General features: G+C 40.6%; 1 protein-coding gene across 1 annotated transcript; it reads right to left on the bottom strand.

The window, feature by feature from the left end:
- Positions 1-10,740: 10,740 nt before the first annotated feature.
- Prpf38b (pre-mRNA processing factor 38B) lies at positions 10,741-20,147 on the bottom strand. Its single transcript, XM_005388832.2, has 6 exons — positions 19,558-20,147; positions 16,838-16,906; positions 16,463-16,614; positions 16,323-16,383; positions 13,776-13,999; positions 10,741-13,319 (listed from the first exon to the last, which is right to left on the bottom strand). The coding sequence occupies exons 1-6, from the start codon at positions 19,834-19,836 to the stop codon at positions 12,458-12,460; spliced, it is 1,647 nt and encodes a 548-aa protein (XP_005388889.1). The 5' UTR covers positions 19,837-20,147; the 3' UTR covers positions 10,741-12,457.
- Positions 20,148-27,193: the final 7,046 nt, after the last annotated feature.

Genomic DNA, 27,193 nt, shown 5'->3' with positions numbered 1-27,193 from the left:
TTTGCCTGGAGAGGGGAAAGGGTGGGAAGAAAGGGTGGGAAGAAGGAATTATAAAAGTGTAAGAGGAAACGCTTAGGCATGGAGGATATGTTCATTACCTGAATTGTGATGGTGTCCTGGACAAATACCTCTGTCAAAACATACTCAGTTCATCTTAAAAACATGTGACTTATTTCACATCAGTTATACCTAAAACTGTTTTAAATAATCAGTCTAACCCCAAACCTCTTAAATTCCTTCCACTAAACCACCCTGCGTTCTTTGAGTTGAATATATGTTCAATCACTTCTCGGCGTTTTGGCTACGATCAAGGGTGGAATATATATGTTCAAGGCATTTTAGTCTACTCAACAAATGTGTATTGGGGGAAAAAAAATCACAAATGTGTATTGCGTATCTCTCTATTGTACAAGAAGCATTCTAGTTGCCCTCTGCCATTCTAGAAGCATATAAGTCAGAGCCCCGCAGAGATGGAACACAAACTCTAGAAATATATCAAGAGCTGCAAGATATTATGGGCCACCCAAAAAAAAAAAAAAAAAAGAGCAGGGTAACAGAAGAGAGTATTGAGGGATAGAGTGCTAGTTTATATACAGCAGTCAGGGGAGAAGTATCTGGCACCTAGATGCTTTAACACAGGTCTGAGGGAACGGAGGAGGTGAGTCCTTTGGAAATCGAGGAAAGGTTGGTGCCAGGCAGAGGGAAGAAGGACAAAGGCCCTGAGGGAGGGAGAAGGCGTAGTTAGAACAGTGTGAGCTCCCCGCCCCGGCTGCAGGGAGCGCTGGTGGGTGCCGGTTCCAGCTGAGGCTCTGACTTGCCTTGGCGGATGCGCGCTGCCTTGCTCGGCACACCCTCTACTCGGGAGAGCCATATCCCGTGCCTGGAGGATGGAAGAGGGTCTGTGCTCCTTGTCTGATTGACAGCTCTGGTGGGGAGAGCTGGATGGCGCACTGCTGGGGACCAGGCTACGAGATCGATTACGGGGGGCCTGGCTACGTGACTTAAACCAACACTGCCCCTACCCCGTCCCAAGATTGGGGAGACCTCGCTTCAGGAACAGGGACGCAGAGGAAGGCCTTGTGCCCCTGGGTATGGGCGGAATGCTTAACCTGGGACTCCTGAGGCAGGATAGCATCTGCTGAGGACAGTTCCCAAAATACAGGCATTTGGGTTTAGAGAAAATCTAGCTCCTCATTAAATTAACCCTTATACATCCACTTTTTTTGTTTAAAAAATTAATTACATTTGTTGGTACATTTTAGGCATACATAATGATCACACTCAGCGTAGGGAATTTGTACCCGTACGTGACACAATTTGACCCTTTTTTTCCCATTCGCCTACCGTCCCTTCAACCCCTCCTCCCATCCCCACTTACAAAAGCTTTGTTTCCAGATTTTCCTTTTCTCATCATGTTTTCTTTGCCCTTCCTGCCTTTCCCCCTGCCCCTCCCCCATCCATAGGTCTCCTTCCTATTTGAACATTTTCTTCCTATTTCACAATAGCTGGGAAACATTTTGGTCCTTATTTACACTTTCAGTTTCTCGCACCAGAGAAACTGGTATTTACACATATGTGTCTGGTTTATTTCGCTTAAGAGTATGTCCTCGGGGCTGGGGATTTAGCTCAGCGGCATAGCGCCTGCCTGGCAAGCGCAAGGTCGTGAGTTCGGTTCCCGGTACCGGAGAAAAACAAACAAACAAAAAAAAAAGTATGTCCTCAAGATGCATCCATTTAGCTAGAAATGTCTCAAGCTAATCCTTCTTTATGGTAGAGTAGTACTCCATCGTATAAAAAAAAACACATCTTCTTTATCTATTCACCAACTTATGGGCATTTGGACTGTTTTCAGGATTTAGCTATTACAAACTGTGCTGCTATAAACATGGATGCACATATATTGCACAGTATACCACAGTATAATGCTTTAATTCTTTCCAGAAGCTACCAAGAAGGGGAAGACGTGGGTCAAATGGAATCTCTAGTTTTAGCTTTTTGAGGAATCTCCACACTGATTTCCACAGTGATTGCACCAGTTTACACTCCCACCAACAGTGGAGAAGGGTTCTTTTTCCCCACAAACCCTCCAGCATTTGTTATTGGTTGATTTCTTGATAATAGCTGTTCTTTCTGGGGTGAGACAGAACCTCAGCATTGTGTTAATTTGCATCTCTCAAATGACTAGTAATGTTGAACATTTTTTCACATTTTTATTTGTTATTTGTACTTCTTCATCCAAGAAGTGTGTATTCATTTCAGATACCCTTTTTTGGATTGGGTCTTTAAATTTGAAAGTCTGATTTTTTTTTTAGTTTTTCATATATCCTAGATAGTAGTCCTTTGTCTGAAGAACAGCTGGCATTTTTTTTCCCACATTGTGGGTTGTCTTTTCATTCTGTTGGTGGTTTCTCTTGCTATGCAAAAGCTTTTCAATAAGATGAGATCCCAGTTGGTGATTCTTTGTGATAGTTCCTGTGCAATTGGAGTTTTGTTCATAAAACTTTGCCTACACCAGTGTCTTTAAGGGTTCTACCATCTCCCAGCAGATTTAGTTTTGTGTTTTATTATTTAGATCTTTGATCCATTTCAATTTTAGTTCAATGCATGGTGAAAAGTATGGGTCTAGTTTTAATCTTTTTAAAATTTTTGTCTTTTTTTGGAGACAGGGTCTCACTATGCAGTTCAGGCTGGCCTTGAGCTCACTTTGTAGCCCAGGCTGGTCTCGGACTCTGCAATGACCCTCCTGCCTCAGCCTCCCAAGTGCTGGGAATATAGGCATGCACCACCATGCCGGGCTAGTTTTAATCTTCAGCATATGAAAAACCATTTTTTCCTGCATCATTTATTAAAGAGGCTATCTTTCTTCCAGTGAATATGTTTGGCTCCTTTGTCAAAGATAAGGAGTCTGAGTGTGTCTGGAGTTGTTTCTGCATCTTCTAATCTGTTCCACTGATCCTCAGGTCTGTTTTTTGCCAGTACCACACTGTTTTTTTTTTTTTTTTTTTTTTTTTTTTATCACAGTAGCTTTATAATATAATTTCAAGTCAGGGGTTGTGATGGCCCCTGCCTTGCCTTTGTTGCCCAGAATTGCTTTTGCTATTCTAGGTCTCTTCTGGTTTCAAATGCATTTTAGGATTATTTTCTCTAATTCTGTGAGATATGCTATTGGAATTTTGACTGGGATTGCATTAAATCTGTACAACAATTTTGGAAGTATGGTAATTTTCACTACAATGGTTCTTTTTACCCAAGAGTAAGGGATATCCTTCCATTTTCTGAAGGGTACTTATCATAAATGCATGCTGAGTTTTGTCAGAAGCTTTTTCTGCATTTATTGAGATGATCACATAGTTTTTGTCCTTGGCTGTGTTAATAAGATGTTTTACATTTATTGATTTGTGTATGTTAAACCATCCCTGCATCCCTGACATGAATCCTACTTGGTCATAGTGTATAATCTTCTTAATGATTTGCTGTATTCTGTTTGCCAGTATTTTATTGAGGATTTTTGTGTCTATGTTCCTTAGGGAGATTGACCTGTAGTTCTCTTTCGTGGTTGGGTTCTTCTCTGGTTTTGATGTCAGGGTAGTGCTTGCTTCCATGAATGAATCTGGGAGTATTGCTTCCCTTTTGATTTCACTAAAGAGTTTGAGAAGTAGCAGTATTAGGTGTTTCTAAATTTCTTGTAGAATTCAGCAGTGAAACCATCAGGGCCTGGGCTTTGTTTTCTTGGTTTTAATTTCATCTTCAATTTCATTGATTGATATTGGTTTATTTAGGATTTTTATATCATCTTGATTCAGCTTTGGTAATTCACATGTATCTAGGAATCTCTCCATTTCTTCTGCATTTTCTATCTTTTTAAAATATATTCTCAAAATAGGGATAGATGATCTTCTGGATTTCTGTAGGATCTGCTATTATTTCACCTTTTCATTTCATTCATTTCATTATTTCACCTTTGAAATCCTTTCATTGGATTTGAGTCTTCTCTTTCCTTTTTTTGATAAGGTTGGCTATGGGTTTGTCAATTTTATTTAATCTTTCAAAGAACAAACTCTTCAATTCATTGTTTTTTTGTATTTTTCTTAAGTCTCCATTGCATTGATTTCTGCTCTGATTCTAATAATTTCCTCCCTGTTGTGAGTTTGGGGCTTGACTTGTTCTTCTTTTCTAGAAGCTTGAGATTCAACATAAAGTTGTGTATTTGACCTTACCCTGTTTTCCTGCTATGGGTATTCACCATTATAAATTTCCCTCCTAAGACTGCTTTCATTGTGTCCTGTAGGTCCTGGTATGTTTTGTTGGCATTATCATTTAATTGTAGAAACTGTTTAATTTCTTCTTTCATTTCATCTGTGATCCATTGTTTGTTCAGGAGGGTGCTATTCAATTTCTATGTGTTTATGAAGCTCTTGTGGTTTCTTTTGCTGTTGATTTCCAGAGCACCACAGTATGGTCTGATAATATGAAAGGGATAATTTCTGTTTCTTTTCATTTACTTAAGCATGTTCTGTGAGGTAGTATGTAGTCTATTTTGGAGACTGCCCCATGTGCAGCTGAGAAAAATATGTCTTCTGATATTGTGGGGTAGAACACTCTATGACATCTACTAAGTCCATTTGTTCAAAAGTTTGGCTCAGTTCTGATATTTCATTGTTGATTTTTTTTTTTTTTTTTTTTTGCCTAGTTCATCTATTTGTGATAGTGGGGTATTAGTGCTTATTTCATTTTTTTATGACCATTAATATTTGTTTTATATAGTTGGGTGCACTGGTATTTGTTGCATATATATTTATTATTGTTATCTCTTCCTCTTGAATTACTTCTTTTACAAGGTTGTAGTGACCTTTTCTCCAATCATGTTCAGTCATTGCTGGGAAGGCAGAGTAGGATGACTCGTATTTCACCCGAACTTGGGTATAACTAGTCCATTATGCTACAGAAAGACCACAGCAAGAGGGCTGAGATGTTTCCAAGGAACTGATTTATGATATTGGACCATGGAAACTAAGCGAGATAAACAATGAAGTGAGGCCTGCAACAGCTCACTGCAGAGGAGAGTGAAAAGTTAGAAGAATAATAGACTTAAGGACCCAGCAGAGTCCAAGAACTGCTGAACAGGATATTAGAGGAACTAAGCAGGGAATATAGGAGTTAACCAAAAAAGAAAGACAGGTTTATTTTCGCTCAGACTTTCAGAGGTTTCCATCCATGGTCTCTTGGCCCAGTAACCTTTGGGTCTGTGACTGTTAATCCAGGTTTATCCACTTCATTGGATTAAGAAATGCCTAGTAGATTACTAAAGCACGCTCCTGGGTGTGTCCTGTGGGTCATGGAGGTATGGGCTTCACCTCAGATACTACATATGATATGGTCCCTTGCCTGTTCCCCTCCGGTGCTGTTCCCGTGCTCTGCTCCCCAGCTGCAAGGAACTAAGCAGCTTTTCTCTGGCATGCCCTTCCACCATGACATTACCGCCTTGTAGCCAGATGACTGTGAGCTGAATTTCCCCAACTGTGAGCTCACAGATACCTTTCCTCCTTTAATTTGTGTCAGGTCGTGTCCACCAATGGGCGAGCTGACTCACACAGACCTGTGAAGAGGTAGATCATGGTGGGAAATGTAGTAAAGCACAACTGTTCATCTTACGGCAGATAGTAAGCAAAGAAACAGGAAAGGGCTGGGTCCTTTTGAGTTCTCTTCAAGGGAATTCCCCTGTGAGCAAACTTCCTCTCACTGCACCTCACTTCCTAAAAGTTTCACCATCTCGCGGTAGCACCAGAGGCTAAGCACCAAGCCTGCAACACATGGCCCTCAGGATCCACATTACAGCAAAGCCATTAAACTCTGTAAGTATTTGAAGTACTAGGGGAGGATCTTCTAAGGTCTATGGATGAAATGAACAATTAAGAGATGGTAGCATAATCACATGTCATGAGTTTTAAAGAAACTATGGTAGAAGGTTTAGAAAAGAGGGAGAAACAATGGTCTAGTACAATGACTTTAAAGAAATGAATTAAGCAAGTTATTAGGACATGAACAATATCTCTGACTGATGTCAACTTCTGGGTAGTCAAAATAGGTAATGAATTTATTGAACAATTCCACTAGGAAACAATATAATAAATTTTGTAGTATAAATTTACAACTTTGAATTATTATAATTACCAGCTGTCTAAAATTCTCTCAGGCTCTCTTCTCCTCTCTTGTTGCTCTTGGTATCTTCTGCTGCCATGAATGGTTGCCCCTCTGCCATGCTACCCTGCCATGAAGCCTGGTGACTATGGACTAAAACCACTACAAGCTGTGAACTAAATAAATCTTTCCTCCTTTAATTTTGGACGTGGGTTAGTTTATCTTAGCAACAAGAACAGTACCTAAGACAATGAGGGAGTCAAATTTTCCCCTACTTCTAGGCCAAAAATTCCACTGCCAGAATTTTTCTTCTCTTTTCATACTGTTTATTGGGAATATACAAAAAACCACGCACATGAAAAAATCCTGCCACTTTTTAAAAAGTAAATAAAGTTGCAAAATGTTTCTTTTACACTTATTTAAAAATTAAGAATTTTTTAATGTAAAAATTAGGAACTGTTCTTCCAGCTCACTTCTCTGATTTTTTCCCTACAGTACCTTCACACCTGAAAAATGGTTTGTTTGTTTATTGTCTGTCTCTCTGCATTAGAATGTAAGCTCCATAAGGACAGAGATTTTGTCTGTTTTATTTATTGATGTATCCTCGTGTTGGGAGCCGCTGAAGCTGGAAAGTAATTACATGTGCAGGACAAAGCCAGCCCGAGAACATGGGAGCTCCTCGAAGCATGTAAACAAGGCGTTGTAGCATGTTAACTGATTGCTGGACAGCGAGGCCAAAATTAACCAACCTCTTGGTATAAATAGACGTTCTACTGTTCTTTGGCACTTCCACCTGTCTGCTCAGGAGAGGGAGGACCTTCACCTGATCTTGGCTTTTTGTTGCTTGTTTATTTTTTTCTCATTCTTGCCACTGTTCCTTCCCGGGGTACAGCAAGAACCCAGTGGATTCTTACATCCTCGGTAAAAGTGCTTAGCATGCAGAAGCCCTCATGATATAGGCGTTGGACGGATAACTTCAGCAAAGAAAGAAAAAAACGAATCCCTCTATTTCAGAGGAAACCATTGTTGGTATATTGGTGTCTATCTGTCAGATTTTTTGATGTTTATGCAGATAAAAATTTGTATGTACTGTATACACATCTAAGCACACATACATACTTTAAAATTTCTATGGGAATGAGATCATAATATACTTTCTCCATTTAACATGTTATAAACATCTTCCAAAGTCATTTCATAAGAAGCTATGAAGTTGTTTTTTTTTGTTTGTTTGTTTGTTTTTGTTTTTCTCCGGTACCGGGAACCGAACTCACGACCTTGTGCTTGCCAGGCAGGCGCTTTTGCCGCTGAGCTAAATCCCCAGCCCCTATGATGTTGTTTTTTAATGGTTATTTAGGATGTCACTGAATAAATGTTAAATGTCTTGGTCAAAAAATAAATAAATAAAAAATAAAATTCTTTGAGGATGAGATTCTGCAAAGCAGTAAATATATGAATTTAGGTACTGAGGTGAATGGAAATAAGACAACCAAGAAAGGAAACAGCTGCTGAGAGTGGTGGCACATGCCTATAATCTCAGCACTTGGGAGCCCAAGGCAGGAATTTGAGGCCAAGCTGGGCTACACAAGTGAGATCAAGGCCAGCGAGACCCTGCCTCAAACAAACAAACAAACAAACAGGAAACAGCTACAAAAGTAAATCTATCGAACTATTATTAATGTGCTTCTAGAGTAATGCTAGAAAAATTAAGATTAATCAGTAATATAAAGGCCAGTAGAAGGTCTGAAAAGGATAAAGACAAGGTCTGGGATATAAGAGAGATAAAATGTTAAGGTGCTGCATAAAAGTTAGACTTTGTTACCTGGTGTGTAATTCTAGATATCAAATTCATAGATTTGCTGAGTGACAGAAAACCTGTAACTGACTTCAACAGAAGTTTTTTTCCGATATAAAATAGTGGAGGCAACACATCCAAGAGAAGCATGACAACTCAATCCCATGGAATCCTCAGAGATCCAGTCTCCTTTTGGTTTTTCAGTTTGCTATTCTTAAGATGAGGCCTTCTTGGTCCAGCTATCCCATCAAACCTGCAGGCAGCAGAGTTCAGTACAAGGAAAGGGAAAGGAAGAGAGATGAACGCTTGTGAGGTCATCAGTCTCTTAAGAGAGGATGTTGCTGCTACTTACATTCCACTCGTCAGAATTTGGTTGCATGACTATGTTGAGCTGGGGGTGGGGGAAGTCAGGTCTGGTCAAAAAATCCTTCGCTATGAAAAAAGGAAGAACTGGCACTGGGAAACAGTTGGTAGTCTCTGCCACATGAATGAATAAATAATTGAATGAACAAATGAATGAATGAATGTGATCCAGGACACAGATGGATTAGCATAGAGCAGAATTTTACACTTAACAGAAGGAGAAAGACAAATGGAGCAAAACAAAATGTGACTGCAGCCAATCTTGCAGTTTTGAGGGAAAGAAGGCAACAAATGGAGGGACTTTCTTAGTAGTCTTTATGAAGTGAGAATAAAAATGCAGGAAAAGCAGAGGATTTATAAACATTTGAAATGTAGAGCATGTCTTAGCATGCATGAGGCCCTGAGTTCAACACCCAGCAACAAGAAGAAAGAAAAATAATTTAGAGATACAGAAGGAATATGGGGTAGGATTGATTGTCCAGGAAAAAGTGGGAAACTAGATCTTTAATGGCCCTAATTCATACTCTAATCTTCCACCAGGACTTTACATCTCTTCTGCCCATGTCAAACTCTTTCTACCAAGGAAAAGGAATTGTACCTGAAACATCCACAATTTAAGTAACTGGCGTTTGCTTACTAGTGGTGAGGATGGATAAAATTTCAGTGTTGTGAAAATGTCAGAAAGCGCTTCGCTGATGAGATCCTCAGGGCTTATAATAAAATAAACCAGAAGTTGTGTGTGACACACGCCTGTAATCCCAGCACTTGGGGAGGTTGACACAGGAGGACTGCAAGTGTGAGGCTCACTTGGGCAACATAGCAAAACCCGGTCTTGCCCTCCCCCCATCCCCCTGGCTACTGGATTCCAGGAGGAGAAACAGGCCCTCCTAAGGAAAACATGGAGATTACAGGAATACCCACTGACTAGACGAAAAAAAAAGGCTAGAAAGCCAGAAGGAAACAAGGTGAGCTTCCAGGCACGTGAGTTAGCTAATTGCTTTCTCATCGCCACCCTGACATGGTAACTATGTAAGTCTGGTCCAGTCTTCTAAAATTTGGCCAATTCTTTAGTTAAAGCCCTGGAAGGAGCCAGGAAACTCACATAATTTTCAGTAAACTTCCTGGACTGAGCCCTTTATGCCAGACCTTATCATGGGGTATCAGTCTGAAGAAGTAGCACCCATGATTGGTAACTTACCATTCAGGGTCCAGTCAGGACACAGAAAACAGTTAATTTCAACAGGGAAAAGCTTGTTATAGAGAATTATTAACTGGCAACAGATTATTACAAAGAATAAAGAGAACTAAAAAAAAAAAAAAAAAAAAAACAACAGTGGATACAGGGTGCAGGCACTAACTCTAGGGTTGAGGGAGAGGAGACAAGAACACATTTGTAAGGGTTTCCCTTTTAAGACAGACTGACTTTGTAGGAGAGGGTCCAGCTGCGGCCGGTATTCAATGAGGAGCTGAAGGCTTTGGCTGGGGAAGAGTTGTCAAGAGAACCAGCTAAGACACCCCACTGGGGGCTGACACTCCCTGGGAAACTTGTGGGGTGCTGAAACTCACTGGTGAGTTGCCTGCTGGAACATCAGCAAGGCTTGCTGGGAAGCTGGCAGGATGTAGATTTGATGGAAACTCCTTCTGCTCCGTTCAATGAGACAGCAGTGAAACTTGCTGGGTGACTGCCCTTGGATATCCTACCGGCCTCTACACAATACAGAGTAACACACAGCAGAAGCGCTTTCCATTGGCAGCATCCTCTACAGGTAGCTGTTACTATGCCAGCTGGCAAAACAAGAAATATTGAAAAGACCCACTGCACAATTAAGAGTATGGCCACAAAGGGTGTATTTGGAGGCAAACTGATTTGGTAACTTTCATGTCCATAACTGGTATGCTTGCAGGCCAGGGAAGCTTAGATGAGGATTTCCTTGGCTTTGGCTTTTGACAATACTCATAAAAAATCTCATGGTTTGTGTGCACTAAAATGCTTTAAGGTCAGTTTTTTCAACGGGTTGAAGAACTGCTGTACACACCTGAATGTATTTTCACCTGTGTGCTACAATACAGATCACGATTACTTAATAGTAGAAATTCTTTGACTAACAACGCTCTGAGAGTGGAATGGATCTTAAGTAGCTTGATGCTGTTTTTCAGTTGAATAGTATTCACGCTGTCATGTTCCTGACAATTACAAATGCTGTAAATGATTCAGAATGGAAAATGCTATCTTAAGGTATTTGCACAAGTGTGAAGGAATCTTGTAGGATGATAGAAAATCTTTAGAAAAAGACCAAGTATCAGGATGCATTTTCTTCCCACACAATCAGCTCCAAGTGGTCCTACACTGGGACAGTGTGTACCCTAGTGGTAGAGCGTTTATCTAGCATGCAACAGACCCTGAGTTGGAAGCTATCCAGCACTGAAGAAAAAAAAGCATAGCATTTTTGTAGAGGAATTCCTTCATTTAATGAGCTTTTTTCTTAAATGGAATTAGGTACAAATATCAGCCCACGGTGGAGGACTTGCAAGTGGATTTTTGCATGGTGGTTTGAGCGTCCTTTGGGGCCAATACAACCACTGGGTTAAACAAATGTTGGTGTATGTACTGGAGATCTGTCAGGAACACGGTTAGTCCTGGCTCTGATGAAACCTGTAACTTTGCACCTGTATTTTCTGCTCTAAAAAGAATGAGTTATGAAATTTCCTTCAGGTCCAAATGTTACAGTCCAAGTGAAATTATGTAAGCACCTTTGACCTGGAACAAATTAATCAAAAGATCACTGCAGTGACACATAACATCCACTAACAAAGCAAAATGCTATTAAGAATTATGATAAAGATTGACTATCACATATGTCCAATTCAGTCTAAAAGTTTAAACTTCACTTGTCACCTGGGCACAAAATAATCTCCTCTACACAAAATGCAATTCCACTGACATTTTATGAATTTCCACAATAAAAACTTTAAAAAATATTAACAAATGGGGGGAAAGCCAACACCCAGGAGAAAGGATTTAATCCAGTATTTATTCCACACTCATGATGGTTCTGTTATCAGAATACAAGTCATAAGAACAATCTATCAAATAATTTGCTGATAGTCTTAAATAATGCAGCACAGCATTACTTTTAATACTCTTTTCTAGATTAAGTTTAAAAACTCAAACAGCAATCTTCATTATCAAAAAAAGTTCTGAATTTAAAAAAAAGGACACTATATCAAGCTGTTTCATAATTTAAGTATTTTCCACTTATAAAAATGCTTTGGAAGCTTGAGGCTTGAATCTGTTTCTCTACTCATCTGCCCCACCCTCTCCCAATTATGTTAGTATAGGGTTACTGCAAGAATGCTAGGCTTTAGACATTTTCTTTAATATAGTACTTTAAAAATCTGAGGAAGAATTCAAGAACAAAAAGAATACATGTCATGTAGTTTTTCAAATAAAAAAGGAAACCAAGTGAATAAAATTTAGGCATACTAACAGTGTCCCTTTGAGGTAGAATGCTAAAAGGACTTTTGATCAAATCACAGCCTAACTTAAACCTCTGCATCCAAAACGTCTTGTAAGTTCTCTCTAAAGTTAACTGTGGAGAATATTAAGTATAACATTAACAAGAGCCTTCCAAGGTAATATACAGTGGACAAGAATGTTAATCCTACAACTGCTGCCTTCATGTACACTGAAAGCACATAATTCTCCTATAATAAGACATCCAAGATCCATTCCTAAAGTCTTTAGCATTCTATTATGAAAAGCACAGCCATGCTAACTTCAGTACAACAAACCATAACCCCACACCTACGAAACAAAAATAGAATTAGTGGCAGTTTATTGCCTCATACAGATTTAACCAACATGGCAACCATGCCAAAAGAATTAAAACATTTTCAGGACGTATGTACAGACTGTACATTTTAAAAACAATAAAAATGCAAGAATAACCTGTGCATCATGTAGCGAACATCTGGGTGAAAACATCAATGCAATAAACGGATTACAAAGGCACTTCCCTACACAAAGAAATGAAAACGCAGCCTAAAATAGGGAGCTTGAAGAGTGTGTAACTACTGCACAATCTCAACTTGGAAAAAAAGAAAAAGCAGATTTAATCAAACATTTATAGGATTCAATATGATCCACTTTTACAAAAATTTTCACACAGTCTCATCTTTGTTTTTATGCTGTTTTTCTTGGCTCTCTCGGTCTATACTTTGGCTCCTCTGTCGATCATGTTTGTCTGACTGGTCCTTACTATCGCTGTGATCTCGTTTGTGGGATCGTTCTTTGCTTCTGCTACGCTTTCTAGATTTTTCTTTGTTGGGGGTATGTTCCCGTTTTTTTGATTTTTCCACACTGTCAGTTCTTCCTTGACTGCCACTTCTGCTTCGTTTGTTTGATTTTTCTTTACTTTCATTTTTATGTTTACTTGATTTCTCTTTGCTCCTGCTTCTACTTCTTTTCCCTGCATTTCTACTTCTACTCCTACTTCTATGTTTCCGTTCTCTGCTTCTACTTCTACTGTGTTTTTTCTCTTTTTTGGCATCTTTTTTGTCATCTCTATGCCTCCTGTCATCTTTGTCTTCTTTGTGTTTCTTCTCTTCTATTTCACCCCTACTCCTCTGTTCCCTGGACCGTTCTCTTGATCGTTCTCTTTCCTTCTCTCTGTCGTTACCTCTTTCCTTATCATAGTCTCGATCTCGTCTTCTGCCTCTCTCATTTTCTTTCTCTCTTTCCCGATCCCGGTCCCTTCTATCCCCTTTTCTATCACGACTTCGACTTCGACTTCTATGCCTTTCCCTACTCCTGCTATGCCTGCGATCTAACCCTCGATCAATACTCCGGGATCTTCGCCTTTCTTTCTCTCTTTCTTTGGCTTCACGCTCTAGTCGCTGACGTTCTTTCTCTCTTTCCAGTTCTCTGTCAAAACTACTAGAAGATCCATGGCCCTCTCGATGATGACTTCTACTTCTTGATCTTCTTGGGGACCTCCGTGGACTTAGCGATCTCCTGGGAGATCTAAGAGGGAGGAAAGAAGGAAATTCCAGTGAATAAAATATATTGTAAGACTGGAAAGCAGCAAGGCCCTGAGTTCAATGACCAGTACCACATGTAGTTCAGTGGTAAAACACTTGGCTAGCATATACAAGGGCCCTGGGTTCAATCCCTAATACCAGTGAGTAGAGACATGATTAAAGTTGGGGTGGGGGGGTATAGCTCAGCAACAGACTGTTTGCCTAGTATACAGAAACCTTGGCCTAGATTCCCCAACATCAGGAAAAAAAATTTTTTGCTGTCAATTTAGATATACAATTTTGTTGAAAATGCCTCGAGAGAAAATCACCTTTTTTGCGGGAAGGAGTGTCACAAACTAATGAATAGTATAAAAAATTTCCTAAGAACTTATCACTGATTTCCAAGAATCAACTCTGTAGAAAGCATAGTTTAAAAAAAATCTCTAACTTGTTGTATTACCTCGAACGTCTGCGTTCAACGTGTCTTTCTATTTCCTCAACACCTTCCTTTCCGTCTTTCTTGATTTTTCTAGGTCGACTTTTAATCTGTTGATCAATGTTCTTCTGAACTGGAACTGGAATTCTTGGGAACAAGGTAGAAAACCATTCTAGTTTTGTGAGAAAAGACCGCAGCATTTCTCCAATCGTCATTACACAGCCTCCACCAGCCTTCACATCTAGGTCCTATGAAACACAAAAAATATCCTAACCGTCAAAAATAAGTATCTCACTATACTTGGAATATTAAAAAAAAAATTTCTTTTTACCATCTGTGGAATCTCAAGTACAAAAACATTCTAATGGAAAAATTTCAATTTTTTTGTACCCCAATCTAAAAATGAATGACACAGGAAATACTTGGGCTTAGTGTATACATGCAGGCGAGAACAAACCCTGCAGCCACGTGGGCATAAAGGGAACTGATCTCACTCCATTAACAAGAATATGAAAAAACTCCTTGTATTACTGAGCTATGTGGAATAACTGACATAAATTTATATTCCACATTCCTACTCAATAACGTATTTCTGTGGACACATTTGGGCACATCATACCTAGCACTGTAACCTAGCTACATATGAACTACTTCAAACAATTTCCGTCTAAAGGTTATCTTTTAAAGGCTGTAATATAAAATGAAGCCCTAATAAAATTGGAAGCAATAGCAAACCAACTGCCATGAAGCAGTGAGGTTTCTAATTTAAAGTTATGTAGAAAATAAATAAATGAACAAATAATTGGAAACGCATAATCCATGATGACCATTGTCTCTGAAAAGGGTCATTACCGCATGAAGGCCTTCTTGCTATGCCCTCTCACAGCTCAGGACATGTTAGTCAGCTATTGTCAGTCCCAAACCTATAGTGCAAGCACACAAGGAAAGTGAGATTTGTTATCTAAACAGAAAACAAGAGCTAAAGGTAAAACTGCTTGCACTCACACACATTTAAGTGTTCAGATATACAGTATTTCCAAATATAATCGCTGCAGATATCTAAGGAAGAAAACATAAGTTAGCTTAAGTAGAGGACCTCAATATTTGTAAACACAATAAAAACAGATTAAATAGAAGCATTCAGAAACAAACCCAGTACAACAATTATGCAGAGGGACACACAGTTTTGAAGACAAGAGAAATTCTTTGGCTTAAGAATGACTATCTGAAATGGAAAAAAAACTAAATACTGTGATTATCACCTAGAGTATTTTTTGCTTCTTCTGAATTATTAAAACTCGGTTTAATAACAGGCAAAAAAATGTCGAAAAAAATTAAAAAACACATTTCTATTAGAATTATTCTTTAACTCAGCAAATTCTTTCTTTGAACTTTTTGAATACTACTACTAATACAGCACTGTAGGCCTGCTTTATGAACCATAAAAGTCATGGTGTGAGTTAATATATGGACAAGACAGCTCCTAATTGAGTACATTTTAGTATCTAAGACTTCAAATTAATACAAGTGTAATTTAATCTGATTCAGTAGTTTCCTGAATTAGCTTTCCTAAACCTAAGTCATGGGCTCTGGATGGCAAAGGAGATTCAAAATTTTAAAAAACCTAAACTACTACTTTTTTGTGGTCCTGGGTATCAAACCCAGGGCCTCAAACATGCTAGGCAAGTACTCTATACCTACCTACATCCCCCGCCCTTGCTTTTGTTTTTTATACAGCATGTGTGGTACACTAGAGTCAGAGAGCAAGAATTAGCCAGGCATGATAAAGAATGCCTATAATCCCAGCTACTCAGAGGAGGTCAGGAGGTTGAGGCAGGAGGACAGCAGTTCAAGGCCAGCCTGGGTAACACAGCAAGACTTCATTAAAAACCAAACAAAAAAAGCCGGGTGTGGTGGTGCATGACTACAATGCTAGTACTTGAGAGGCTGAGGCAGGATTCTCATATGAGTTCCAGGTCAGCTTGAACTACAGTGAGACCCTGTCTCAACCAAAATAACAGAAGGTTAAAAGCTTGGATTTATTTTGTCACTGTAACAAGTCATCTCAACCCTCAGCCTATTTACTTAAGTCCCACCAGTTCTTTAATTAGGCAGTTCCATGCAAGTGGAAACATTTATTTGTAAGTGGTTAGAGAGCTAAGAATTTTTAAAATTTCCAGAAGAAAGAAAAACTACAATTAGTATTTTGTGCACATGTCTCTTTATCAACCTCCATCTTGGGCAGTACCACTTTACCAGTCTCTGTCAATTATACAAGCTAAGATCAAAACAACACACTGAGCATAATTAGGAAGAAAATTTTCGGTAATTACCAAAACACACTCAAATGATTTAAAAAAAAAAAAAAACCCAACAAAAAACTTAGAAGATTTAACCTAAGATTTATAAAAGCCACCAAATCTTAGTAAAAGGACAACAGTTCCAAAAGTGTGGATGAAATAAATTTAAGTACAGAAAATTCTGGAAGACGTTAAACTTTCAATAAACAAAAGATATTAAAAGTATGAGAATAATCAGAAGAAAAATGAATTATTACCCTCAGTGACATACCTCTTCATCGTCAAGGAAGGATTCAAACCAGTCCCATAGATCTGTAGGAGGCTGTGTATACCTAGAATTATGAAAGATTCATTAAGTGTATGTGAACTGAAATGAGATTGTTTACTTAAAATATAAATACATGCACTCACCTTATATACATAAATCCAAGGGCTCTAATATATGGAGAGTCTGTGTGTGTTATAAGACCCATCACTTGCTTACGAGTTAACTTCAGAGTAAACAATTTGTACAACAGGCAAAAAGCAGTGGAAACAATTCCTCCTGTTCCAACACCTCGAACCTTTAGAGGAGAGTTAAGAAAAAGTAAAATATGATTTTTAACCCACATTAAGAATTCTTCTAACTAAGAATGGAGCATTAAAAAAAAAAAAAAAAAATCACTTTTTCTAACCCTATTTCATTGGAAACTTAACATGTTCTTAAAATTCTAAGATCTGCCAATGACTTGTCATTTAGGTATCAGACACAGAAAAAAACTAAAAAATGCACGTACTTCTACTTACCCCTCCGCACATCCCTGTCTGGCCAGCTGTTTTCCTGCTTCCTTTCTCCCATGGTTCAACATGTGTGACCTGAAAATAGAAAAGAGGAACACAACAAACATTCATACTTTGAATTTTTTGAAGTCTGATTAAAGTAAGCCCAAATCCGTAATAGAGCAACTCTTCCCAAAGCATTTTGCCATTATGTTAGCATTATTTTTTACTCATGTAGATCATCTTTGGAAAAACTCCCTAAGATAACTGAAGAATACCAATAAAACTACTGAGATTTAGCATATGTGCTGCCGAGGCAAGTATAAACTACTGAGATTTAACAAATCTTAACATGTTTGCAGGTCAGAAATCATGTGGGAGTCAGGAAATTTCTAAAGCCTCATGTACTTGCAAAGAGTATCTGATATTATTTCAACCTTTGCATCTTATAGCTCCTTAACAATAAACATTTTCATTTTAAAATGAATTTAAGTTTCCAATACTTTTAAATGGAATGACATTTAAGAATTTGAAAAATGTTTAAAAACCATCAATAATACAATTTTATGGTGACAAAAATATACACTGTAAAACACTAGAAAATGAAGAAAATTTTCTACAACAGCATTAATTTATTTTTGACACAAAATTATAGAACTTTAGACACTTTTTTCACCAGGATAGGTTCATTCCTGATTAAAGATCAAACCACAAAGGACACATGTAGAGATCATTCTTGCTGTAATTCATTTTCAGACTAATTATGTGGACCAATCCAATTTCTCCTATAAAATAAATCATCACAAACTTAATGTGAAGTCATTACTATATACTAAATATAATCAAAGATAATATGGTATCATCTTGCTAAAATGAGTTTCCTATAAAAAACAGCTTTAGCTAAAAATAGCTTTAAAAAATTCTCTGAAATAGAAGCCAAGAAGGTCTTTTGGAAAGGTAAGATCCATTTTTTTGTTTCTTAAACCAAAAATAAAAAAATGTTCTTTCACTCTACTTCTAAAAGTGTATTTCCACCCACATAAGCTCACATTTTATAGTCGTTTTCAGTGGCTTTAGACAGAAAAGCCTTAAACTTAAGCACTGCACTATTTTGCCCAACTCTTGCAGTGCTTTATTATTTTCCTTCCCCCTACCTTGCTGTGTAAGCAGTATTTTAATTGCTTAAAGGCTAGCCAATGTAAGTGCAGATGGAATAAAAAAATTAGCACACAAAACTGGAAGCCTACATGTTTCAATGCTAAGTCTGGGTCATTAGTTTTAAAACTGAATACCTGAACCTAAGCTGTTTCACAACACACCTGAAACTTGAAATCCAAGTTTTTCTTTTATTACGTTAGAAACTGTCGGTTTTAAAACAACCTGCCATAAAAGTAGGAACCCATTTTTCAACTGTTCAAAATTTACTGCATAATTAAACTCAAGGGTTACATATTATTTGCCATGTTGAAAAATCCTTACCTTTTACGAGCTAGATAGAAAACTACTTCACAGTATTACAGTTGGACCTACTATAGACTCTTTAAGAGAATTACAAATCTGTGTACCCAAAGTTGACCTGTACCCCTCAAAATGTCTCCTATAAAAAGCAACGAGTATCTCAAAAATCTTTCAATAACCGAAACACTTAATTGGGGGAAAGGATAGGCAAAACAAAAGACTGTGCTTCTGTTAACATCTCCACATGTACGTTCAGGTAACAGAAAATACATACTCTCAAGTTCTAAATGTCAAAACAGTAGGTATATCAGATGCTCTAGCTAATGTGTTTAAAGACCATTACGGCTATTATTAATACTTTTTAAAATATAAATTAACCTTAGGAGGCCTGGAAGATATTTTTAAAACTACATAATTTGCAGGGAAGTGGAGAAAGCCTACCTAGTTCGTAAGACCAAAACTAATGGCCGCAAAAAAAAAAAAAAAAAAAAAAAAAATCGAATCAGCTGTTCATTTAACCAGGGAAATGCATTTATGGCGATTGAGCATGATTAATAGTGCATACCTCTACCTGCGACCCTGGGCTGCTCCGAGCCTCGCTGCAAGACTGAGTCAATCCTGCTAACGAAACAAGAACTGAGACAAGAGTGCAGTGAGGAGGCGCCAGGTGAGCTCCCCAGCACAGCCAAGCCAGCACCGACCCTGCCGCAGAAGCCCAGGGCCCAGATCATTCTAAGTATGCCCAATGCACACACAGGTGGCTGAGACCTCAGACTCCTGACTTCCTGCTGGGAAAATTTCCAGGCCTTCTGTACACCTCTAGCCCTGGCACCTCTCCACCCGCAACCCTCCCGCCCCGCCCGACACACGCAGAGTACCAACGACACGGGGCCGCACTCAAGGCATTGCGGCCCGGCCCGGGCCGGGCGGGAGAAGCACCAACAAGTTGGCGTTTAGGAGATCCACGTCAAAAGGAATGATTTTAGAGATGCGAACCGCAGAGGCGTCTGCTACTCGTCTCTCCCCTGCCCTCCTGCCGACACACCCCGAGGGGAGGCAGGAGGTCCGGGGAGGAGAAAAAGGTGCCAAGCGGCGGGCTCCCCCGGCCCTAAAAATCAGAAAAGGAAACGAGAGGGCGGCCCAGCGCGACCCATCCCCGACGGGCGCCGGCCGCAGCGCCCCTGCAGCCCACCTTCCCCGCCCACAAACGCTCGGGTCTCGGGGCCGCCGCGCCGGTCCCCGCCGAACCCCGCTCCCCAACTTACCCCCGAGGCCTAGACGCTCCGTACCTTAAAGTAGATCTCGTCCACCACCTCGTGGTAGGTCTTGAGCTCGTACAGCTGCACTTTGAAGTACGGCGACGACAGGATGTTGGTCAGGATCATGGGGTTGAGGTTCATGGTCTTCTCGTTGCCCCACAGCGGCAGCACGTTGCCCTGCTTGCCCGAGACCGCCGGCTTGGTGGCGCCCCCGCCGCCGCACTGCTGCTGCTGCTGCTGCGCCGCGGCCGCGGCCGCCTGGTGCTGCGGCTGCGAGTTGCCTGTCAGCGCCGGGCTGTTGTTAGCCATGTTGCGGCGGAAGGAAGGAGGGAGGGAGGAGGGAGGGGGAAGGGGGCCAGGCGCGATCTGGCTCCTCGGGACAACGGTCCGGGACTCTACTCCATGGAACGCCGTCAGGAGAAAGAGCCGCCTCGCTGTGCCCCAGCCAGGCGACGGAGGGCAAGCGGGACGCCGACAAATGGATCTCGGGCCGAGAGCGGACGCCAAGACGCGGCCAGCGACAACTCCAGGAGAAGACAAGTCGGCGGGCAGGGAGCGCGATCTCTTCCGCCAACTGCCCCTGGGACCAAGATGGCGGCCCCGGCGGATGTGACGCAATACGCCCAGCGTTCCTAGCTTAGCCTCCGACCAATCAGAGACGCCCTGAGGGCTGGCGAGCCCTCCTCCTGGTTCCGCGAGTACGCTGCGCGTTGGAGTCGTAGGGGTGGCCTCCTCTACTCTCCTGTTAGGTTTCCCTTGAGAAGTTGAGATCCGGGGTTGTTTTCTTTCGTACCTATTTGAGATCTTTCAATTGTGCGGATGCCTTGAGTTGGTTACTGGGATGGGGCCAGGGCGGGGTTCGCAAAGGAGGTGAAGGAAAGGTATGAACGTGTGTGTGAATTAGTTCCAGGTTTCAGTAGCTACTAACTTAGAAGGTTCATGGTGATTATGAATTAAGGCCACAGGGTGCGTTGTTTCTACGGATGAAACTGGGGTAGGCAGCTTTATTGGTGAAGAACAGCTTTCCCATAGAAGCAGGCAAGTGTAGGCATGTTAGAAGGTAAATATTCCCCTGATAGTGACTGGTGATACGCTGAAAGCGATTGAATGAGGAGATACATATCAGGGTAGCGGTATAGCTCAATAGTGGAGTCCCTGCTTACCATGTTGAGGTCCTTGATTCGATCTGTAAACAGCTTGGAGGTTTTACTGTTAGCTTTTTTTGAAAAAAAAAAAAATAATAATAATCAGGCTGAGATGTAGCCCAATAATAAAATGTGTGCTTAGCATGCAGGAAACTCCGCCCCGGCACCAAATACCGTAAACAAAAACAAAGTAACTATTCAGGTATGATTTTGTTTGAGGATAATAATTACCCCCTCATGCCGCAAAGTTTTCTTGTGTCCTTTGTAACCCATCTCTCCGTCCAGTTTCATCTCCAGCCAAATCACTGTGTCAGCGTAGATTATTTGCAAGTTCTTGAGTTTTAAATAAATGGAAACATATGCTATGCTCTCTTTTTTGCCTACATTTTCTTTTTTTTTTTTTTTACGGTATGAAGAAAAGAGGTTTATCTAGCTCACAGTTCAGCAGGTCTGAGAACACGGTGTCAGCATTAGCTTCTGGTGCCAGGCTCATGGCAGAGGAGCATATGTGCTTCACTCAGCGTCATTTTGAGGTTCAACCCTGTTGCATGTATCAATGGGTGACGTGGGTTTTAAAGTTGCTGTTGTTATTACTGAGTGGTATGCTATTGCACATTTACTTTTTTTTTTTTTTTTTTTTGAGACAGGGTCTCACTGTGCAGGTTAGGCTGGGCTTAAACTTACTGTGTCACCCAGGCTGGCCTCAAACTCACAGTAATTCTCCTGCCTCAGCCTCCTAAGTGCTGGCATCACAGGCATGTGCCACCATGCCCAGCAATTATTTATTAATCCTTGGGCATTTGGGTTTCTAAGTTGGGGCTGTTATAAATAAAGGTCCTGTGAACATTCAGGTACTAGTCTTTGTGTGGACATTTTGTTTCTCTTGACATAGTGTCAGGAAGTGGAGTGATGGGGTCGTACAATGGGTGTGTGTTTAACTTTTTATGGGGCTTGTCCATCCCCTCACCAAGATTTTGGATGTTCAGAATCTTTTGTTTAAACCACTTTGATGGGAGTGGGGTGGTATCTAATTTTGATTTTTTTTAAGATAAGGGTTTAGATAGGTTTTTAGATAAAAGCCTAAATATGTCCTGTACATCTCAAAAGTGACCTGCTGGTGTAATCGCTGAAAGACAGTCTGAGATTTCCTATGAACACAACCACCTCCTTACTGTGAGTAAGAAAGTATAGAGACATAATCAAAGGTGGCCAGCCAGATTCTCTCTCTTGAAAGGTGGAGCCTCAGACTAACCCGTTGAATGTGAGAGACTTGTGGTTGTAGACTTCAAGGTGAAGGACACCATCTACCCAAGGTCCTGGCACACTGTATTGGCAGAATGGGATTATAATGGCTATTTTTTTTTTTTCCAATACTGGGAATTGAACCCAGGGAGCATTGAACTACATCCCTACCCCTTTTTATACTTTACTGTGAGACAAGGTGTTGGCAAATTGCCCAGGCTGGCCTGGAATTTACAATTCTCCTGCCTCAGCCTCTTAAATAGCTGGGATTATGGACATGTGCAACCATGCCTGGTTTTCGATGGCTAGTTTTATGTGTCAAATCCCCTGGCCTAAGGTGTTCAGATATTTAGTCAAGCATTATCCTGGTTGTTTCTGTGAAAGCTTTTTTTTTTTTTTTTTTTTTTTTTTTTAATGAAATTAACACTTAAATCAGTAGACTTTGAGTAGAATGGATTACCTTCCACAATGCGGTTGGGCCTAATCAGTTGAAATCCTTAATAGAACAAAGATTAGTCTCTCCCCAGCTCTAACCCTCTACCTACTGTCACCCCCGATTTAGCAAGAAGAGATTTTTAAACTGATTGACTTCAGACTTGAGCTTCAATTTATGTATATCTAACCTGCAGACTTTGGACTTGTTCCTCCGTAATTACAGAAGCCAATTCCTTACCACCCCGCTTATTTTCATACACACACATACAGCTTATTGGCCATGCTCCTCTGGAGAATAATAAAGGTTGATCAGAGTTTAATTGTGCTATTGTAGAAGCAGTTTTCTCTAGAATCTGATCTTGGCAGTGCTGACCTAGGATTTGTGGGGCCTGAAGCTTATACAATGTGGTGGCCTTCTATAAGGGAAAGCATAAACAAATTCTGGGTGTAAAACTACAGCTTTGTGCACGTCTGCGATGGTTAATCTTGGTTGTCAGCTTACGTGGCTTCAGAGATGCCTGTCTGGCTCTTCCTTGTCCTACTCGGCTCTCATGAAGTGAGCAGTTTTGCATCACCATGCCCTTCCACCACGATTTTCTGCTGTGGAGCCAGCCCACCATGGATGGAAACCTTTGAAATCACAACCAAAATAAACCCTTTCTCCTCTAAGTTGTGTCTGTCAGGTATTTTCTCAGAACACTGGAAAAGCTGACTAATAAATGCATCTGAAAGCTGGAGGGATTTTCCAGATGCGTTGAGAATTACATACTTTCAAACTTATTTCTTCGTCACTAACCAGATGCTCAGAGTCGGCCCATAACACACATTCATATTCTGGTGTGATTTCTGTCCTACGTCTTCTTGTCGGGATGCCAGGCAGTTAGTAGCCATTCTTAAACCAAGACAGCCATCGGTACCTTCACGACTATTGTGTAGAATAGCACCTTGCTCTGAGTTACTACACTTTGGATAAAAATGATAAGGTAAAATGACTCAGCTTGATATAAACAAGCACCATCTGCCCAACCCAACTGTAAGGCACAGATTAAGTGATTTATTCATGCTAATAAAAAAATTACCACCTGTGACCTCATCAGAAGCACCATACCAACAGATAATGCTATCAATTTATCTAGACGCATAAAAAAGAGACACCTCAGGCTATAGCACAGCCCACTGGGCGGCCGCGTCCCCGCAGACCACTCTGGAGTACCCGTGAGGGTCTCTGCCTAGGACCGCCAGGCAACAAAGCCCGCTTTTCCTGGACTCAGCGCTGGAATTCTCCCTGCAGTCAGTGCTGCCCACTTTGAGGTTTCTGGATCCCTCATCTTTACATCTCCATGACTGGTTTGCTAACTCATCACCTGTAGTAATTGCACTTGTGCTGGCACTTTGTGTTGGCTCCTTGCATTGCCTCCATGAAGGCCTCAGCCTTTTCACTCCTTTCCAGGTTTCTGTAACCTAGTACAATTGTTTGAAGTGTGATGTTTGCTTTGAGTGCTGTTTACAGTTTAGAGCTAGAATGTCCTCCAGAAGCCCCATGTGTTTAGAGGTGGGGCTTTGGGGAGGTGATTGATCATGGAGGTGCTGTGCTCATCTGCCGATTAATCTGTTGATGTGTGTAGATGACTTGCTACTAGGAGGCAGGACCTTGAGGGAGGTGGGCCACTGGATGCGTAACGTGGATGGGTGCGTCTCCTTCCTTGGCGCTCCTTTCTCTGTTTCCTGGCCATCATGACTATGGACTGGATCCTCTAAAAACCCATGAGCCAAAATAAATATTTCTTCTTTTAAATTGTGGGTGACAGGTATCTTGTTCAGGGAGGAGAAAGTGACCAAGATAAATGCTACAGTTATTAATAATGAAGATTGGACTGTAATAGGAACTTGAGATTGCCACAATCGGGCTCCAGTGAAATCCAAAATACTTGTGACCTAAAGCCAAAGCAACTGATGTAGCTCGTGAATCTATGGCTATCCAATAAACTCTGGCATTGTGGAAAGACACAAATGTGTCTGTGTTAATGGCACAGCTTGCACATGACAACTCTGTAGAAAGAAAATATCCAACACCGGGAAATTGATTATTTTGTGACATTTTAATGCCGTGCCAGAGCATTAAGCCCATCTCATAGATTTCTATTTGGGGATTGTAACTTTCTCTGAATTACCACGTATCATTGCAAGGGACCAAACTGTTTATAGCCCTCAAGAGTTAAAAGAGGTTAAATTGTAGAACATGTATATCATTTTTGTTGTTTTTTTGCTTAACTAGATAGAGAAGACATTCTAAATGTCCTTTTATTGCTTGGTAGGATATTACCTAGTGTATCAGTCAGGGTTTACTAGAGAAACAGATATAACAAAGATATACAAATGTATAAGAAATTATAGTTTTGAAAAAAAAGAAAAAAATTATAGCTTGGTTTATAATGGTCAGCCAGAGTTGGATGAGGAAGCGTGCAGAGGGTATTTGCATGCTGGAGATTGAAGAGCCCAGTCCAAGGTCTGGAGCTCACTGCAGTGTCCGTGCAAGTCCGTATCAGGAGGCTGATGGGTCTGTGACAGGACAGAACTCTGAAGAATTTACGAAGGCCGAAAAGTCCACACCAGAAGGCTGAAGAGTCCCAGGCAGAAGCCAAACAGCCTGCACCAGAAGTCAGGAGAGAATCACCCAGCTGAAGATGGAGACTGGAGCTCTCAGCAATTTGTCCTTCCTTATTTCCCTTTTACTGTTTGCAGCCTTGAGGGGGGTTGTCCTTTACACCCACACCATCTCCATGCCCTCCTTTTGCACAGGCTCAAAATGAATACAAAGTAAGGGCCCCGGCCCCCTGCTGAGTCACATAGTTAGCCTTCTTAACTTCTCAAGTTGACACAATGAATAACATCCTAGAGCAGGAAGGGCATGTCCTCTATACCCCTATGGAGTTATTTAGTTAAGCTTTTAAACTCAAGTTGACACAATGTATCAACCATAACAATCCATCCCTTGTCAACTTAGCAACCAGAGACAATTTTTTTAAAACCAGTTTTTAGATACAAAGACATGTTTATAATTATGTCTAACATGTTATAACTATCCTGTGTAAATGCTCTAATTTTCTCACCAGAATAGAAGGTAAGTTTTTTTTGGGGGGGTGATGTTTATCATTTTACAACTTAAATATTATAATACAGTATAATAATCCTTAAGAACCAGTATTAAGTCTATCAACATTATATTAGAATCATATTGGGGAGAAATAGTACAATTGTAATTTTTTTGCAGCTGATCATGAGGTTGTAGCTGGTATTTAAAACTACCTTTTTTACTACCCATTATGTTTTTTTTTGGCCTGTAGGTCTTGTTTTTTTTTCCTGGTGGAGTGAAGCATACCTTTATTTTTGAAGGCTCTGGGCCATTTGTCATTGTGTCTATATTAGGTTATTGTAGTTTTCCATTGATTTGATTGACCCAGACTATCAGGAAAAAATTAGACTACTACTCCACAAAGGAGGAAAAAAATGTATGTGGAGTGTAGGAGATCCCTTAGGGTGTCTCTTAGTATTACCATGCCCTGTTATTAAAATCAATGGAAAAAAAAACAAAAACAAAAACAAAAAACCACCCAATACTTAAACTTTGTTTGACCTAATCTGTGTTTTTTCTTTATTTTCTTTAATTTTTTTGGTACCAGGAATTTAACTCAGGACCTTGCACTTGCTAGGCAGGCACTTGTGCCGCTGAGCTATATTCCCGGCCCTGTTTGACCTAATCTGTGAAAAGATAACCCATCTGTTTCTCAGTGGGACTTAGAATCTGGTGGAGGAAGGTGAGTTATGAGGACATGAGATGACAAAGGATTACCTAGGGTACTGGCTATGGGAAGGAACAGATGCAGCTGACAGTGTGAAGAGGTGAAAATTTGGTGATTGTGTGAATGCAGGCTGGGCTAAAGTGAATAGAGCCAAGGATGATTTTTAGGCGTAGGACCTGGATCAGAGCCTGGTAGGAGAGCACAAAAACGATGAAACTGGCACATTCAGAGCGGTCAGGAGGAATTCAAGTTCATAAGCAGGTCAACTAGCTGGTGAGGCAAAAACTCCAGACTCATTTATGAGTCTGTGTATTAACTTCCTTTGGTTTTTTGTGACAGGGTCTCTATGTAGCTCATGTTGACACTGAACTCATGGCAATTCTCCTGCCTCAGTGCTGGGATTACAGGTGTGCGCCATAACACCCAGTTTATTTAATTTTCAAACTCCTGTTTGAATTTTAAGTTGTGGCAAATCTACATAAAGCTTAGAGATTTATGTGTGTTGTGCCGCATACTGAATCCAGGACCTTGTGCATGCTAGGCAGGTGCTTGCCACTAAGTGATACCCCGAGCCCATAAACATTTTTTAGGGTACACCTTAGTGGTATCCAGAACATTCCAACTGCACTTTGTGGGCAGCACAGATACTAAAGCTGGAGTGACATTAAGTGTCTGTTTAAACTGCAGCTTCCCGCGGGATGTGGCGGCGCACAACTGTAATCCTAGCACTAGGTAGGCTGAGGCAGGAGAATCACTGCGAGTTTGAGACCAGCCTGGGCTTGAACTGCATAGCGAGACCCTGTCTCAAAGAGACCAAAACAAAACAAAACAAAACAAAACAAAACACCCAACCAACAAAACAAAAAAAAACCACTGCAGCTTCCCTGGGCCAACAGGAACGTCTCCAACATTGATGTGATACTACCACCACGTGTATGAGACTCGAGGTACACCCTTTCCCCCCGGTAAAACTAGACTCCAAAATACCAAAAAAGATTCGTGTAATTTATTTTTGGGCTTCCCCAAAACGGCACAATGCTTTTG

The sequence above is a fragment of the Chinchilla lanigera genome, unplaced genomic scaffold, assembly GCF_000276665.1.
Source record: "Chinchilla lanigera isolate Chin_1 unplaced genomic scaffold, ChiLan1.0 scaffold00034, whole genome shotgun sequence".
NCBI classification, from domain to species: domain Eukaryota; kingdom Metazoa; phylum Chordata; class Mammalia; order Rodentia; family Chinchillidae; genus Chinchilla; species Chinchilla lanigera.
The sequence above is the reverse complement of the archived record's forward strand: the minus strand, read 5'-3'. Positions and strand labels throughout refer to the sequence as shown.